The sequence below is a fragment of the Neltuma alba genome, unplaced genomic scaffold, assembly GCF_004799145.2.
Source record: "Neltuma alba isolate B1F8T4 unplaced genomic scaffold, ASM479914v2 tig00010239_pilon, whole genome shotgun sequence".
Taxonomy (NCBI): domain Eukaryota; kingdom Viridiplantae; phylum Streptophyta; class Magnoliopsida; order Fabales; family Fabaceae; genus Neltuma; species Neltuma alba.
The window spans coordinates 151,162-168,662 of NW_021635169.1; the positions used below are offsets into that span (position 1 = coordinate 151,162).

A 17,501-nucleotide genomic window follows, 5' to 3' on the forward strand; every position below is an offset into this window, starting at 1 on the left:
CTTGAAATTTTAAAAAGGTATATAAATGAAATTAATTTTTTTCTGAAAAAAAGACTTAACATAAAGAAATGGAGAGACTAGCTGACCTTAAAAATTTCTTTAAGACATTCCACGCTTTATATAAGAAAATAAGGCATCATTGACAGAGACAGTGACACATTAAATATTTTATAAATATTCATTGTCAGTTTGGCTTTCACTTTATTTGTTAAAAGACTTTTGTTTTCATTAGATGTACCACACGGTTTAATTTCTTTCTTTTTCTTTCCAACCAAACATGAAATGTCCTTCGTAGTAAAAAGTTACAAATACCTAACAATCCTAGTCTTGCAGAACTAAAATTAAAAAAACAAGATTTAGAAATAACATTATTATTAAAGAAAGAGAAATTATGAGTGATGGCAAGTATTTCTTGCCAAGTGACGTTCAAAAGAGAGAAAGCATGGATAAAAATATGGAGAAATCTCTTTTTAACATAGTAAACTTGCACAAAAAACTTGCCTATAGCAAGTTTCAAATTGGAGTTATAGATCCATGAAAAAAACAGCCCGCAAGCATTTGCAACGAACAGCAAAGCATATAGCAGCTTGGTTTCACCATCAAAATTCTTTGAGAGGCATTCCCTCCTAACAAATAATATTGTGGCAATAGTGTTTTCTTAATTTTTTTTATTTATAGAGTAACACATTCCAATCATCTTGATTCAATCTTAAGCAAGAATATTCACTAAAGAAGTTCTGCTTAGATGAGCAAAAAAAGTTTTAAAGTTATCAAAAATCATAATCTGAAAAGGAAATTATATTCTGGATTTCCCAAATCACAATAAGAGGATAATCTATTCTTTCTTTATGATGCAATTTGTTTCTTTTCGTCCAAATGGTATTAAATACTACCAAAAAATAGGCTTTTGATAATGAATTTCAGTATCGATTAAAAAAAATATGCTCCTGAAAATCAACTTTCATTGACGACTCTAAAAAGTCAATTTAAATGGCTATTTTTAGTCTACTAGAATTCACCAAAATACCAGTTGTGTCACGATACTACTAATTATCTAAAAAAACTTAGCACAAGCATCCATGACTTACCAAAATCACTAATATATATCGTCAAATATATCTAGTAGTAAAGAGAAGGCTAAAGTATATTTTTAGTTCTTTAACTTTACACAAGGTTTTATTTTGGTCTCTTAACTTTAAAAAGTAAACTTTTAGTCCTCTAATCCTAAAAGTATTAACAAAAAATAATGATATTAAACTCTTAAATGCTGATACAATATTACTAGATACTAACTTATTAAGTTTAATATTCAAAATGACTATGATTGTTACAAAAAATTATAATTTAAAAGTAATAATTTTGGAGTTAAAAGACTAAAAGTATACTTTTTTAAAGTTAAGAGACCAAACTGAAACTTTATATAGAGTTAAAGGACTAAGAGTATACTTTAGCCTAAAGAGAATATATCAGCCAAAAATAAAAATACAAAATAACATTATTTTGCTTTATCAAAAATTAGCACCCAAAAAAAAACAAAAATTAGCACCCAAACTAAGGCTGGTTGCTGGTTCAACTAGTTGAACTGGACGATTTGATCCCTTCCAACAACCATGGAATTATTGAAGGTAGGGTATCGATGAGCATCAATATTTCAAAAAAGCATGAACATGCGTGAAAAGAGAAGAATAAAACTAACCATTGTGTCGGTGGTTATGAAACATGCCAAAAAAAAATTATGTTGACAAAAAGTTTGGTTGACCTGGTCATTTAATGATTTCACATGATATTAGAAGATTAGATGGAATGTTTCATTTAAGTTCTTTTTAATTCTCTGTCACAGAAAGCTTTTAAAAAAGTGATTTTAAAAAAAAGTTATTTATTTTTTTAAATTTTTTTATGGAAAGCACAAATTAAATTTTTTATCATTTTATGAGAATCATTAAAAGTACACTATTTCTTTCCATCTAAACATATAATTAAAAGAGATAGAGTTTCAACTCGATTGCCATTCAATCCTTGAAACTAAGATTACCGAAAATTTTGTTAATTGGTTAGTTTATACAAATAATTTTTTAGGATGAATTACATACGAATTATAAAATAAAAGAACCAATTAATTAATTGTCTCAAATTTAATATACTGAGATACAATAATAAATTAAATATTTGGAATTGAGTTGGAATTCAGTGAATCCTAGAATAACTAAATAATTAATTTCGCCAAACTTGGAAAATTAAAAGAAAAAAAGACAAGAAAAGAATTCCACTATCTGTAACTAAAGAAGGAAAAAAAAGAAAAGCAAAAATAAAAAAGAGAAAGAGATGCAGCCAACAAAATAATGGCTGTTATTTCCATCCACTGAACATTTTTATACAAAATAATGGCTAAAATACATAGAACTTCCCTTAATTTTAGGTCAGTTGTGTATAACCTCTTTTATCTGTAAAAAATTAAATTAAGAACCTAATATTTAGTGTTTTGATTATTAATCCCTTATCATGAAAATTATAGTTAAAGTTAACGGTTTTTGCCATGTCAATATTTTTATATTTTTTATTATATGTCATCTCATTTAAAAAATAATCCTTAGAATTTAAACAAGCAATTTTAAATTTTTTTAAATACTTAAAATGAAATATTTAACTACTTTAAAAAATATAAAAAGAGTTATTAAAATATTTATTTGATTGAGTCCTTTTTAAATAAAAAATTATAAATTACTTAAAATTGCATGTCAAATGACAAGTGTTATTTTTTAAATGACATGATATATATATATATATATAAGGGGGGAAAAATTGACATGGCCAAAACAGTTAACTTTAATTGTAATTTTAACAGCAGGGAGTTAATAATCAAAATACTGAATATTAGAGTCCTTAATTTAAATTTTTAACGGTAAGGGAGGTTTTATTCAACTGACTCAAAGTTTAAGGGAGCTTTTGTGGATTTTAGCCTAAAGCAATTTATTGATTTATTGATTCAACCGCACAGCACACACATCACATATATATAATTGAGATATATATATCTCTTTGAAGTCTACGTATCAATCTCTATGGCCTGTTCTTGGGCATGTGCAACAGAACTTTTGGCGGCACTTATGGAAACTTCGAGTTCCACAACGGTGCCGAACGTTTCTTTGGCTTAGTGCTAGGAACAGACTTACTACTAATGAGGCTCGGATGAAGAAGGGGCTGCATGACTCAGGCCTATGCGAGATATGTGGCCTTACTACGGAAACAACGATTCATGTGCTTCGCGACTGCATTAACGCACGACAAGTTTGGAAGCTAATTGTACCAGTGAGGAGGCAAAGCAAATTCTTTCGGGACAGCGATGTCACTGATTGGATCAGATGGAATATTGCTAACAATGACTCTGTGGATAATTTTGAGTGGAAGCAATGGTTCGCAATAGTGTGCCGGGCTCTCTGGCTTGCTCGTAATGATAAAATTTTCAATGGAACTTCTCAACATCCCTTTGACATCCTCGCTCGGACCAGAGCTTGTCTCAACTGGAATAAGCCGTCCCTTTCTTCCCAGCAATCGGAAGGTGTGCTTAAATGGAACCCTCCCTATGAAGGATGCATCAAATTTAATGTAGACGGTTCCTTTGATACACAGAGATATACCAGAGGCTGTGGGGGCGTGGCTAGGAATCACAGGGGCGAAGTGGTTTGTGGTTTTCTTCACCGCATGGTGGAAGGTTCGAGTCTCTCGTCTGAGATATTCGGAATCTTGTGGGCTCTGAAGGTAGCTTGGGAGCATGGGTTCAGAATGGTGGAAGTGGAAAGTGATTGCATTGAAGCAATTACTGCTATCCTTTCTGGGGTGGACGGGGAACATCCGGATGTGGTCACTGTTTCCGAGATTCAAAGTATGATAAACAGAGATTGGGAGGTGGAGATCAAGTGGTGCCACAGGGACGTAAATGGCATCGCGGACGCTCTAGCTAAATTCGCTACGTGCATGGAAACTGAACTCGTCATATTCGCGGAGGTACCTGATTGGCTGCGACATGTGTTTGGAAAAGAATGCTTCAGTAGGAACCCAAATGTTAGTGTGTCTATAAGTCGCTAGTTATGTCTGCTGCTTTGTACTATCAAAAAAAAAAATAATTGATATATATATGTATATATATAAAATAAACTCCAAAGTCCATAGCAATCAATGTTTGTTTACTTTATTTGCTGCGATGCTTCCTATTAAGAAATATAGAATACGCATGGACACTTCAGGAAGAAAGTGTCACATTAATATAATTGAGTTTTCACTTTATTTGTTAGAGACTTTTTGTCTGGTTTTAGCACATTAAGAATTTATGATATATAAGTGAGTCAATGGTTTCTTACCTAGATAGTAAAATTCAAAATTATTAAATTTAAGGCAGAGTTAATAAGATTTAAGATTTTTTTTTTGAATTTTGGTTAAATATGTTAAAAGTGACATGTAAGTAAAATCAAATAAATATCTCTTAGTTGTTTGAGTTGTTTAAAATCATAATATAAGTTTTCTTAATAACGTAAAGGCGAAATATTAAAAAAGTAAAATATATAAATGATATTAAATATAAAGTGGGACAATCATGAATGGTTTTGCACTTTATTTGGTAGGCCTCGCAGAATTCCTCAGTTCCACACGGTTATCTCAAGTCAGTCAATGCTGTTGCGTGTCACTCAGTTAAAGTACAAGATAGTGATGACTTATGTGTGTAAAATATAAAGTACAAGATCGTGTGTAGCAAAAATTTGGTTAAGAATAATATATGTATATATTTCATTTTTTAAAAATAATCTTATTTATGTGGAGAGTGGGTGAGAGAGAAATAGAAAAAAGATGTGGAATCAACGCAATTATATACCATGTTATTAATGAGGTAAAAATAAGAAATAATACTAGGAATTTCAGACATCCTATTAAGATTTCTTATAAATAGGAGCATATCATCCTCAAAAAAATCTTCTTACATAATTAGAGTGAGTATAACAAAAATGAACCAACGATGGAAAGGGTGTATTGCTAAAATGTTTAAAACAACCCATTCGACATTAATTTTGTTGAGTACAATTTTTTTTTTTTTACCAGCTTTTTGTTGAGTACATTAGTACATTACCAGGAGGGGTTTTTATGAAAACTAATAAATTTTTCTAAATATACTACAAATAATCAATTTAAGTTATTTTTTTAATATATATAAATTAACTAACTAACTCCTACATTTAATTATTTTAAAATTTTTTAACATTTTTCAACAATAAATTTTGTTCAAACGTTCGCCAAGAAAGGTTCCTAATTTTATAATATTTGCAAAATTGTTACATTCATGATTAATCTAGAAATTGACACATTTTACATTTTATAATTTTTTCACATATATTTTTTCGCCAACAATATTTTGTCCCATGTTATTTTCGATTTTTTTCCAGAATGATCATCCTGCTCTAGCTATTGAACGTCTAATTTGATTGACATTGGATGATTTTGTTAATTGTAGTCATTCAAAATCATTTGTTCTCTGTTTGAAACATTTTCATGTATAAAATTGACAAGATCGGTTAACTTTAATAATTTTATGCTATTAAAGTTTTAAATTTATATTTTACCTAAAAACAGTTTGAAATCTATATCCTTGGCCGCTTATATCAATGGCTTTGTTTTGTTTTAAATTTTGTATAATATTATAATTAAATAAAAAGACTAAAGATGTAGTTTTTTTTTTCCAAAAAAAAAAGTTTGTAAAGACCAGACAATTGAATAGTTTAAAATTTAATTTCATACTTAAATGAGTCTACATTTAACAATTTCAATATCCAACATGAATGTGTAACAACCATATTGACGCATCATTGCAATTTAAAAGTAAATTGCTTTTATTTTGTTGTTAGTGCTCAGGGTACTTTGATGCTAACCATGTATTTTTCATCTTTTAAATTCTTTTAATATATAATTTGAACATAAAGGTTGAAGAAAACCACAAGTGAATAGTTGTTTGTTTTAAAAGTATACAACTCATGATTATCTTTTATCATATTTTTTGGTTAAAAAAAAGTCATCTATAAATATGAGTTTTGTGTATTGAACAAACCCCACACTCCACTTCTCCATAGAGATTCACCATATAGAAAATTCACTTTGCCGAAGCTTTTCTCATCGATATGAGAAGACACATCATATTAGGATTTGTGTTGCTTTTCTTGTTGTTGTTGGGAATTGCCCAATTAGGTTTGTGTGGAAGATGTATTGAATCAGAGAAGCAAGCTCTTCTCAAGTTCAAAGCATCTATTGATGATGATTCATATAAAAACCCTTCCTCCTGGGATCCCAAAACAAATTGTTGCCAATGGGATGGCATCACTTGTCACAATGTTACTTGTCATATTCTCAAACTTGATCTCAGTTACTATTTCCTACAAGCTACTGGTGTTGATCCATCTTTGTTAAAGTTGCAACATTTGATTTATTTGGATTTGAGCATAAACAACTTCAATGCCATCTCGATTCCTGCCTTTCTTGGTTCTATGGGGAGGTTGAGATATCTTTCTATCTCCGAGTCTAATTTTACAGGGAAGATTCCTACCAATCTTGGTAGAAACCTCACAACGTTGCAGTTTCTTGATCTCAGTTGGAATGATTTGCATATCAAGGACACGAGTTGGATCCCTAAACTTCAATCTTTACAACACCTCAATCTAAGTCAAGTCTACCTTGGAGAAGCTCACAACTTGTTCCAGGTACTTCACATGCTTCCTTCTTTGTCACAACTCCAATTAGAAGGATGTGGACTTTGCAACTTGTTTGCTCCTCTTCCCCTGTTCAATTTCACAAATAATACAAGAGTTCAGGTCTTGAATCTGGCTAGGAATGATATTGATGACCGAATCCTTCATGTGTTTCAAAATTGGACTTTTGTTGAATTCCTTGACCTTAGTTTCAACAATCTTAGTTCAATGCCATTATGGCTAGGAGAGTTTAAGAATCTGGCTTCTCTTTATCTTTCAAATAATGCACTTTGTGGACCTATTCCTATTGCTTTATCGAACTTGACTTCCATTGAATACCTTGACCTTTCTAGAAACAATTTTAGTTTAATTCCATCTTGGTTGGGAGAGTTAAAGAGCCTTCGCCATCTAGATATCTCCATGAATCAAGTCACAGCCACACTAGAAATTTCTGTCTCACAAATCTTTAAAAACATTTGTCATTTAAAAATATTGGATTTTCACAACAGCAATCTTCAAAGACAGGCACTAGGTGACTCCGATTTTTTTGGATACATCAAATATGATATAGAGGAACTGTACTTGGGTATGAATGGACTCAATGGCCATTTGCCAACTTGGATAGGGCATCTTGAAAAGCTAATATACCTTGATCTTTCATATAATTATTTTTGTGGCAATATTCCTCACAGTTTTGGTCAGCTAGTAAATCTAAGAAGCCTTGATCTATCAAGTAATTTATTAAGTGGCTTCATTTCTCAAAGTCTTGGCCAACTTGTAAATCTAGGAGGGCTTGATCTATCGAATAATTTTTTTAGTGGCCTCATTCCTCAAAGTCTTAGTCAACTTTCAAATCTATATCACCTTGATCTTTCAAGTAATTCTCTTGTGGGCAACATTCCTCAAAGTCTTGGTCAACTTTCAAATCTATATGACCTTAATCTTTCAAGTAATTCTCTCACGGGAAACATTCCTCAAAGTCTTGGTCAACTTTCAAATTTATACAACCTTGATCTTTCAAATAATTCTCTCAATGGTAATATCCCTCAAAGTCTTGGTCAACTTTCAAATCTATATGACCTTAATCTTTCAAGTAATTCTCTTATGGGCAACATTCCTCAAAGTCTTGGTCAACTTTCAAATCTACACAACCTTGATCTTTCAAATAATTCTCTCAAAGGTAGTATCCCTCAAAGTCTTGGTCAACTTTCAAATCTAAGTTACCTTCATTTCTCAAGTAATTCTCTTATGGGCAACATTCCTCAAAGTCTTGGTCAACTTACAAATCTATATGGCCTTGATCTTTCAAGTAATTCTCTCACGGGAAACATTCCTCAAAATTTTGGTCAACTTGTAAATCTAGAATTTCTTGATCTCTCAAACAACTCTTTTACTGGCAATATCCCTCAAAGATTTTGTCACCTTGTAAATCTAAAAAGCATTGATCTTTCTCATAACAATTTATCTAGTGACATTCCAAACTGTTGGAGGGATACAGGTGGATTAATGGAAATAAATTTTTCATTCAACAAATTATCTGGTGGCTTCCCCATCTCAATTGGCAAGCTTTCTTCATTGTTCTGGTTGCATTTGAACAATAACTATCTTGAAGGGAAGCTTCCATTGAATTTGGAAAATCTGACGGAATTGAGAATTTTAAATTTGGGTGAGAATAACATTTCTGGAAGTGTACCTCCATGGACTAGCAACACTTTTCCTACACTGAAAATTCTGAGGTTGCGGGATAATATGTTGGATGGTAACATTCCTTTACATCTATGCCAACTCCAATCATTGCAGATTTTGGACCTTGCAAATAACAACTTAAATGGCTCAATACCCCATTGCATTGGCAATCTTACAGGAATGACAATAAATAGTACACGTATGTGGAATTCAACCGAATGGGGTGCTTACACGGAAGATCAATGGCCTAATCAAGATGTGAAACAAGTTATAAAAGGAAGAGAGTTTGACATTACTAGAATCTTGCAGCTAGAGATCAACTTTGATTTGTCCAATAACAATTTGGTTGGATCAATTCCTCGTGGGTTATTCTCCCTCATCAAATTAATAAGCTTGAACCTTTCACACAATCATTTGAAAGGAGAGATTCCAGAGATTTTTGGGGATATGAAATCCCTTGAATCCTTTGATATCTCTTGCAACCAAATTTCTGGCACAATTCCAAAGAGCATGCCCAAGGTAACTACATTGAGCTATTCGAACATGTCACACAATAACCTTTCAGGGCCAATTCCGACTGAAAATCAATTCTTGACTTTGAATGATCCATCCATTTATGTTGGCAACCCTCATCTTTGCGGAATCCCACTACCAAACAAGTGTCAAGATGATGATCCTCATCAAGTTCTTGAAACTAGAGAACATGAAGATGAACATGATCCAGAAAAAGTGTGGTTTTATTTTGTTGTAGCAATTGGGTTTGCTGTTGGCTTTTGGGGTGCTATTGGGACTTTAGTGCTAAAGAAGAGTTGGACATATGCTTGTTTTCGAAGAGTGGAAGATGTAGCAAATGAGATATATGTGTACACTTCAATAAAAATAGCAAAGCTGAAGAGGCTGCTAACAACCCATGTCCATGGTTGATCTTTGTAGCCGCGTGTATCGTTGTTATCTCCCTTGTTATTAGTATTATGTAATGTTTCATCATGTGTGTAACAACAATGACAATAATATTAATAAAGGGTTGTATTTATATACAGCGCGCGTCTTCAAATACATCCGGCCTATATATTGATTCATCGAAGCTCAAAAAATTACCTAGCTAGTACATATTGCTTTTGTTTGATTGTGCATAGTTAAGAACTAACGGTTAATTAAAAATGCAAAACAAAACAAAACAAAACAAAACCAAAAATACTGTACATGCTGAGAGTTGTTTTAAAATTTAAACAGTAAACCATGGATGTTTCTAAGATAAATTAAATCCCAACTTATATTAAGAAAATTAGTTAAGTTAGTTAATTGTGCTAAATAGATGTTGTCTTTCCTAAACTAGCCTTATTAATCATGAGCATTAAAATTACTCTTTTATGAAAACTCCTTAAAATGTGCAACCACCATAGAGATTATTTGGGACAAAATAGATAAATATTAGAGACAAAGTAAATCGATATCTTATATTTGGGACCAAATTTAATATTTAACTAATTTTTATATTAAAGATCGTAGATAGTATATTACTATATCATATGACCTAAATCGTTGAGATTCTGGGTTTGATTTATTTTCTATTTTTATCAGCTTTTTTTTTTTTTTTAGCAAAACAACATATCCATGATCCGTTGATGTTCTCTCTTAATATTTATTATACTCACTTTCCATTTTCTAATCGTTATTATGGTTATGTGCAAGTTTTTTGATCAACGTGTCTATGTCATAAAATATGAAAAATAATATTTTAACTATTAGTTTTATGAAATAATATCCAGACAATTACAGTTTTTTTATCAACGTGTCTGCCTTACCCTTCTTAGCCAAGAAGAACATGTATAAGTGTTTTGGTTATTGTTTTGGGTTCTTCTCTTTTCTCTTCCTCCTTTTTGTAATTTTAGATCTCATTTTCCTTAAGACATCAAAATATTTATTTTGACAAAGAGATTTATGATTTCTTTTCAATATTTTTAAAAAATTTATAGTCAAGAGAAACGATTTTCTATAATATATTCCTATACTTGTTGATACATTTGGATATATCTATTTTATTTGCCCAGGCTTCATTAATGTGATTATTTCTATAATGCATTCTACAAAATGGTTAATTCCAGACCAAAGTGGATGTGCACTAATACCTCCTATCCTAAATATTACCTCTGGGCTTAATTATAAGATATCATTTGTAACCTATAAACAAAGTCTTATAATTAGAACAGGAAGTAGTATAAAATTAGTTTGTAATACAAATTACATTATAAATTAGATTTTATATTTAGTACAAGAAGTCTTAATAAATAAACAAACGAAATACAAAACCTCTCAAAGGCCTTAGTAATTATCAAAAACATTTCATTCAAGCCACCAACATAGAGGGTAATGATTCAAATCTTCCCGATGCATTAAAAATAATTCCTTTCAACACCAAAAATTAAAAAAAAAACAAAACCAAGGAAGGAAAAAAAAACCCCATCACAATATAAAATGGCATATTTTCCATTTTTATATATATCAAAATAGTCACACAATTCAGCCCAATCCCTTGTGTAAAATATTAAAATGACTTCTTCTTTTTCCAATTGTGTAAAAATATTAAATATTTGATTATATGATGCATTTTTATAAGAGATATACCCATCAAAGTCCCGTTGAAATACTAAAATTTAAAATCAAGTCTTCAATTTGAATAAATCTCAAATTAGGCCAAGAGCCTCTTGACCTAATTAGAGATTTATGAATATTGTTAAAAGACTAAAATGTTCCTCTATAATTAAAATATGAGCTGATACTCTATATTTTTCTCCCTCACAGATTTTTTTTCCTACAATATGGAAATGATAAATTATAACATTATTCTCAATCTAAGTCTTAAAATATTTGAATGTTCTATTAAAAAAATGTATGTATTTAATAAAAAAAATTGAATGTGCATATATATTATTAAGTTCATGAGGATGGATCAATATTAAAACTGAGCAGAAATTAAACCTGTTAAGATTAAAATCTATTAGTAACCTACACTATTACATTGATTATAGTGTTGGAGTAATTATTAATGTAAATCAAGAATTGTACTGAATTTTCTGTCATATGCTAAAGATTTACTATTTTCAAATTTTAGAAAAATTCAGCCAAAAAAAATTTCGGGAAAAGAATTTGTGAAAAAGAAATATATAAAGATAACAACTCATTATAATCATAGAATGATCATCTAGACTTTTAACAACATTTATAAATCTCTAATTAGACCTCTTAGCATAATTAGGAATTTGTTCAAAGCATGCCTAATTTTGAATTTTAATATTCCTCTAGTCCTTAATCTAAAATCTATTTAACTAATTTGATTAGATTAAGCAAGTTAGATAAGTTAGTTACTAATAAAAAATATGACATGTTTTTCCTAAAACACTATAATCATTTTTCTAAACATCCTCCATCCTTTTTTTACTTGATTCTAGTTGAAAAAGCATCCATAAAAATAATTTAGAAAAAATAGATAAATATAAGAAATAAGTCTTATATTTAGAATTAAAATCAACTTAACAATTAAATCATATATTAAAGACCGGAGGAGTATTCCAATTGAATTTAAATGGGATTCTCCCTATTCATAAATACTATATATTTATGGATAAAAACCCTAATAGAATATTATGATAACTCTACTTTTTTTTCCTTTTCCAAACAAATATCCATTGATTACTTGCAACTTATCCGCATAAAATAAATAGTAGCAACAATGATACCATCCCACCAACAACTTAAACACGTTATTAAAATTAAAAATTCCAGTAGAGAGAAATAACACCATATATATATATATATATATAGACACACACACGGAGGATTCATAGGAAGGTGAATATTTATATGATCCATTGTCCAAAATGAGAGCTCCCAAACCGCATTGGATTAGCATGGGCGTGTTATACTAATAAACAAAGAAATAAATATATAATAAAATAAATGAACAAATAAAGGGACTCAGTTCTTTCAAGCTAACCCTAAATAAGCTTAATAATTGAGACAAATAAGTAATATTTGTGTGATGCTGCAGTCACCCAGTATTCATCTCCTTAGATGCCCTTCTTTCATCTTAACACTCATTCAGACTATAAAGAACCTCCTTCTCCAGTTCAATATTCACAACAAAAAAAAAAAAAACAAAGAAAGAAACAGAAGGTAAATTCTTTTTTTTTTAATTATTAAAATATGTTAGAACAATATATGTTTGTTCATTGAATCAGGGGAATCCCATATGACACGTAGCAGCAAAACTAGGGATTCAGATGTCAAGGGATGGATCTCCCAGGTAGCCTCAATGTCCCCATAGAAGCCCATAAAAAAGCACATAAAGCAATAAGAACCGGCAAGAACCAGAAGATTCCCCTTCCTTTACCTGCTCTCTTCACAATCGCAGTTTCATTAGCAGCTGCGGCGGTAGCTGTGCTTGCCTGCTTCATATTATCTCTCACCCTACTAAAGCTAGACACCCGCTCAAGAGCCCGATTTGCATTTTCAGCCGCTGATGCAGGAGTGGTAGGTATTGACTCAAGGAAGGCCCAGAGAGCAGAAGACAATCTACTTGTAGGAGCTTGTCTCACACTGCTACTTTGATTATGATTACCTTCAGCAGGCAAGCTGGCAGATTCATAACCCACACCTATACATATGACCAGAAACTAGCAGATATTAGAAATTGTCTGTGTTCTTTCATTTTTTGTATTTTTTTTTTTTTTTTCACAAGAGCCACTTGAAACAAGCTCAAGTCACATTAATATTAGCATAGAAAGCTCTCGAAGATGCCACAACACTAATAATCAGGGAAGATTTCTTCCATGCATTAGCAGGCTATCAACCAATGGAAGTCAACTTCGAAGAGTTCAGCATAAATGAGATGCGAAGCTTGCATCTCCATTGAGAACAAAGATGGTACAATCATTATTTGGAAGTTGAGCAAAACCACCAACACAGTGTGTCATGCCAATGAATGTACCTGAGGTTGATGAAGCGAAAGAAACATCATTTGCATGTTCTGCTGGACTCATCATAGGCCTTTCATGACGCATCCAGAGTTCACCACTTTGATCCGCATTGTCTCCTAGGGGCAGAGACTGATAATGCTGATTCACAACATTACTCTCAAAAGTATTCATATAAGGATGTGAAATAGTTTCCTGGTCAATATGCCCCATGTCGCGAAGAAACATCTCTGCATCATGGTACAAGTCAAGTGCACTTAATCCATCTTCAAACTCCAAGTTCTCCACAGGATTTTCTATTTTTGGCAATACTGGTTCAGGATCAATGAGATCATTCATTTCCAAGAAGTCATCCTCATGAAAGAGAGGCTCCTCTACTTGAACGCTGGCAGCAGAAGTGACTTCAGGTGCTTCAGAAACATGCAAATGAGATGTAGTTGATTGGGTAGGGTCATAGTAGTGACCGCTTGAATGAAACAGATGGATTGGCTCAGCAAATGCTGCCTCATTAGAAATTTGATCCACCACCACACTCTGCGTTTCTTCAGCAGCGACCTATAATGGATGATTATTAAAAACAGAGTTAATGAAAAGTAATGGCAGAAAATATCATGTAGCTACGTACAATGATTAAATCATAAGAACCACAAGTTACTAAACAGTCATGCCAAAAATTTACACACAGCAGTCAAGTAATACAATAATCACAAGAACCACAAGTTACTAAACAGTCATGCCAAAAACTTAAATGCGGCAGTCAAGTAATGATAAACCGTTCAGAGAAAAAAATGACTTGGCCATGTAAAACGGACGACCAAAACCAGAATCGGATATTCTGCCAATCTCAGACAATACCCTTTTCTTCCTGCCCAGAGTCTATACAATGTTATGGCCTTCAACATATTTTTACTAAGCAGGACAAATATGAAACCATTGAAAAACCCATGATAGTTTGCAAAATCTTGCTCTCAAAAGAGCGTTAGCCTACATAAGTCATGCCAAGACCACAGACATGAAAATAAAATTGATGAATAACATTCCACACTGATCACATCTATAATGCCAGCACTCATGAAGGCCACATCTTAGTTCCCTCTTTTCTACAAACCACAACCACAAAGAGAGAAAGAAGCCCAAAGTAAAACAGTACAGCGAATGAATGTTGAGATAATGATGGACTCAGATATTAACCATTCAATTTACAGTGTTTATACCGAGGTACTGCTATAATATCTTTTCCACCACCTACTCCTCTCCAATTCTGTCAAAAGAGAAGGATAGGCAGCTAATACATAAACAAAACCAGAGTTCTAAAGGTTCCATCAGAAGACAAACCTGAGGTAAGGCAGGACACAGCGAGGGCAGATCGGGGACCTGCTCATCCATCATTTTCTTCAAGATCTCATCCAGTTCATCATCAAACAAAGGCTGCACTTGACCATTACCAGTCACAGTATCAACAGTAGTACCCTTATCAACTTGTGAAATTGGAACCTCCTTGCCGGCTGAGTTAACATTAAAATCTACGAAGTCATCATCTACCCATTCTTCTTCTACAAATGGTGCACCATACTGTTCACCATTTTTAGGACCAGGTCCGCTTTTCTTGAACACCTTGTAAAGTGCATAATAGTCCTGATAATTTACACATTTAAACACTTAGTCCTGATAATTTACACATTTAAACACAAAATTTAGTAAACAATACGTTTTCACCATCAGTATGAGTTCATAATGAAATAATAAGAAAGATAAAGCAAAAAAACACTTGAAGATGATACCTTACAATTCTGGCATCTTGCAAGTTCTTCTTCCTCCAATGTGTACTCATGCATAACCCAATCAGTTCGCTCACCATGTGGTGCTCTACCTCTATAGAAAACCAAAGTCTTTTTCACCCCAACTGCCCGAGAATTGTAGGTAATGTTACGATCCTTCCCTGTTGCTTTCCAGTACCCATGTCTTGTTCCTCGGTTAGTCCTACCACTATTAGGATACTTTCTGTCTCTAGGGCTGAAAAAGAACCATTGCCTCTCTCCAGTTTTCAGCACTGACTGCCCTGCAAAACGTTCAAATTATAAGCAGATAGGCAATCAAGGAGGTTGACAAACAAAATAACCTAACTAATCATGGTAAAGGACAAAGAAAACCTTCGAAGTTAAAAATTAACATTCAATCTCATGATACGGAAAGAGGAAAAGCTAATGTTGGGCATAAATAAGGACAGAATGCCTAGTAAGATACGGTCATCTATCTAAAATTCTCAAGCGCCAAGGTATTCACAACTTCTTTAGCAAGCCACGGCTTCCATAAATGGTTATCTCGCACACTATCAATCCTAAACAAAACTATGATTGCCAACGTCAAAACACAAATCAGAAATCCATTAATAAACTTACATTCACGCAGGTATCTATCACGAGATATTTGGGGGGAAATTAAAAAGACTTCTTGGTATATGATTTGGACACATATTGGCCAAGAGGTCTGAACACACCCAGACAATGCCTTGTTCATCAAATTCGGCAAGAAATTATCACTCTGGTATCAAAGTGAAATCAAAGGAATAAAAACTCATCCAAACGCCAACCGATTACGCATCCAAAGAATCACACCGCAAATAAACACTAACCTTAGCTTAAATTGCTTCCTATTCTAACCAATTCCAACCACAAGTGAACACATTTCACAATTAAATTCACGAACAAGTAGATCTAAGTTCTAAATTCATACGCTATTCAACATCAAACCAATCAAACAAAATATAAAATCCAAACCCTAGGCCCGCAAACCCCCACCAAGAAAGTCAACGCCTAGGTAAACAAAGATGATTCGGAGAGTAGAGCAAATACCTGGCAATTCCTCAGGATCCCATTTGTAGACATCAGTTTCACGAATTACATCCAGCTTCAGCCTCCTCCTACACATCTTCCTCTTCAGATAGTACATAACTAGTTCCTCATCGGTAGGATGGAATCGAAACCCCGGCATGGAAGCCATCATCTGGCTGAAAGACTCTGGAGAAGAATCCGACGCCACCGTCATTTTCGACTCAATCCCAGGAATTAAAAAACGAAATTCAAGGTTTCCCACGAACAAAAACCACTCCTGTGATCCAAAATTCGAATCAACAAGCAGCAAATCAAAAACTACATGATCCGAGAGAAAAATCCCAGAGGAGAAAACAGAGAGAGTGCGGAAGAAAGAGGTCGAAATGAATTTCCGCGACGCTATCAAAATGAGAGCAATAAAGGATATTGGACTTAGGGATAGTGTTGCGGTCAAAGAAGCAACTGGGCATTGCTTAGTCTACGAGAGGCCATGAAGTTTCCCGGAAGCGCCCGCGAGTGAGAGTGAGTGAGGATTCAGTGGTTTCGGAAGTGAATACTCCTGTGACGTCACTGAGTATTAGAGCCGCCAGATGCGAGTGGGATGGACCGAAAACCGAGATAATCTCAACCGTCCATATCAAAATTGAAAGGTTTTGAATCTCATTTTATTTATTATTTTAATTTAATTATTTTAATGAGGGCGAAACAAAAAATAGTCATAATTTTTTATAATTTTCAATTTAAAAAAGTGACCATATTTTAACTTGAAAATGGTGTAAATGTTTGGTAATGATGAGTATGAGATTCAAGTTTCATTCAGGTTGAAGTTATATTTTTTTTTGTATATTTTTACAATTATATCCATCTAAAATCTTAACTTGATCAATTTTATAAATTTTTAATATAAATACAATGAAAAAAACGGATGTTACCTCTCAAATTTAAAATAAATAAATAAAATAACATGAACATTTTAGGTTAATCAAATATTGACAAATTAAAATTAAGACAAATTGAGGGGATTGCAGGATTCAAATTGGATTCAATGAAGGTTTCATTATAGTGTGATCTGTGATGTTTTAAAGGAACGTCGTCTTAAGGTAGACTTCGGTGCATGCGATTATACCCTCTAATGTGAACATGGCTTTGGGGAGGAACTGTTCGGAGTGTTTGGATTTGCTTCTTCCAAATTAATTTAAACTGAGGTGGTAGAAAAGTTATGGTTTGAATTTATTTTTGGTATTCTTACTCCAATACTGAATATAAAAGTTATATCACTAATTTACCAA

General features: G+C 32.7%; 1 protein-coding gene and 1 pseudogene across 1 annotated transcript; one reads left to right on the forward strand and one right to left on the reverse strand.

The window, feature by feature from the left end:
* The first annotated feature begins 6,158 nt into the window (after window positions 1-6,158).
* Window positions 6,159-9,385, forward strand: LOC114755224 (receptor-like protein EIX1; annotated as a pseudogene).
* A 2,950-nt stretch (window positions 9,386-12,335) lies between these two features.
* On the reverse strand, window positions 12,336-16,588 carry LOC114755228 (NAC domain-containing protein 17). Its single transcript, XM_028944091.1, has 5 exons — window positions 16,234-16,588; window positions 15,163-15,440; window positions 14,717-15,016; window positions 13,396-13,936; window positions 12,336-13,062 (listed from the first exon to the last, which is right to left on the reverse strand). The coding sequence occupies exons 1-5, from the start codon at window positions 16,424-16,426 to the stop codon at window positions 12,692-12,694; spliced, it is 1,683 nt and encodes a 560-aa protein (XP_028799924.1). The 5' UTR covers window positions 16,427-16,588; the 3' UTR covers window positions 12,336-12,691.
* Window positions 16,589-17,501: the final 913 nt, after the last annotated feature.

Excerpts from the sequence above, each read along its gene's own strand:
- LOC114755228 (XM_028944091.1), bottom strand. The coding sequence starts at position 16,426 with ATGACGGTGGCGTCGGATTCTTCTCCAGAGTCTTTCAGCCAGATGATG. Across the intron at positions 15,441-16,233 it reads GGATCCTGAGGAATTGCCAG|GGCAGTCAGTGCTGAAAACT; the intron begins GTATTTGCTCTA and ends AACGTTTTGCAG. Across the intron at positions 13,063-13,395 it reads TTTCGCTTCATCAACCTCAG|GTGTGGGTTATGAATCTGCC; the intron begins GTACATTCATTG and ends TCATATGTATAG.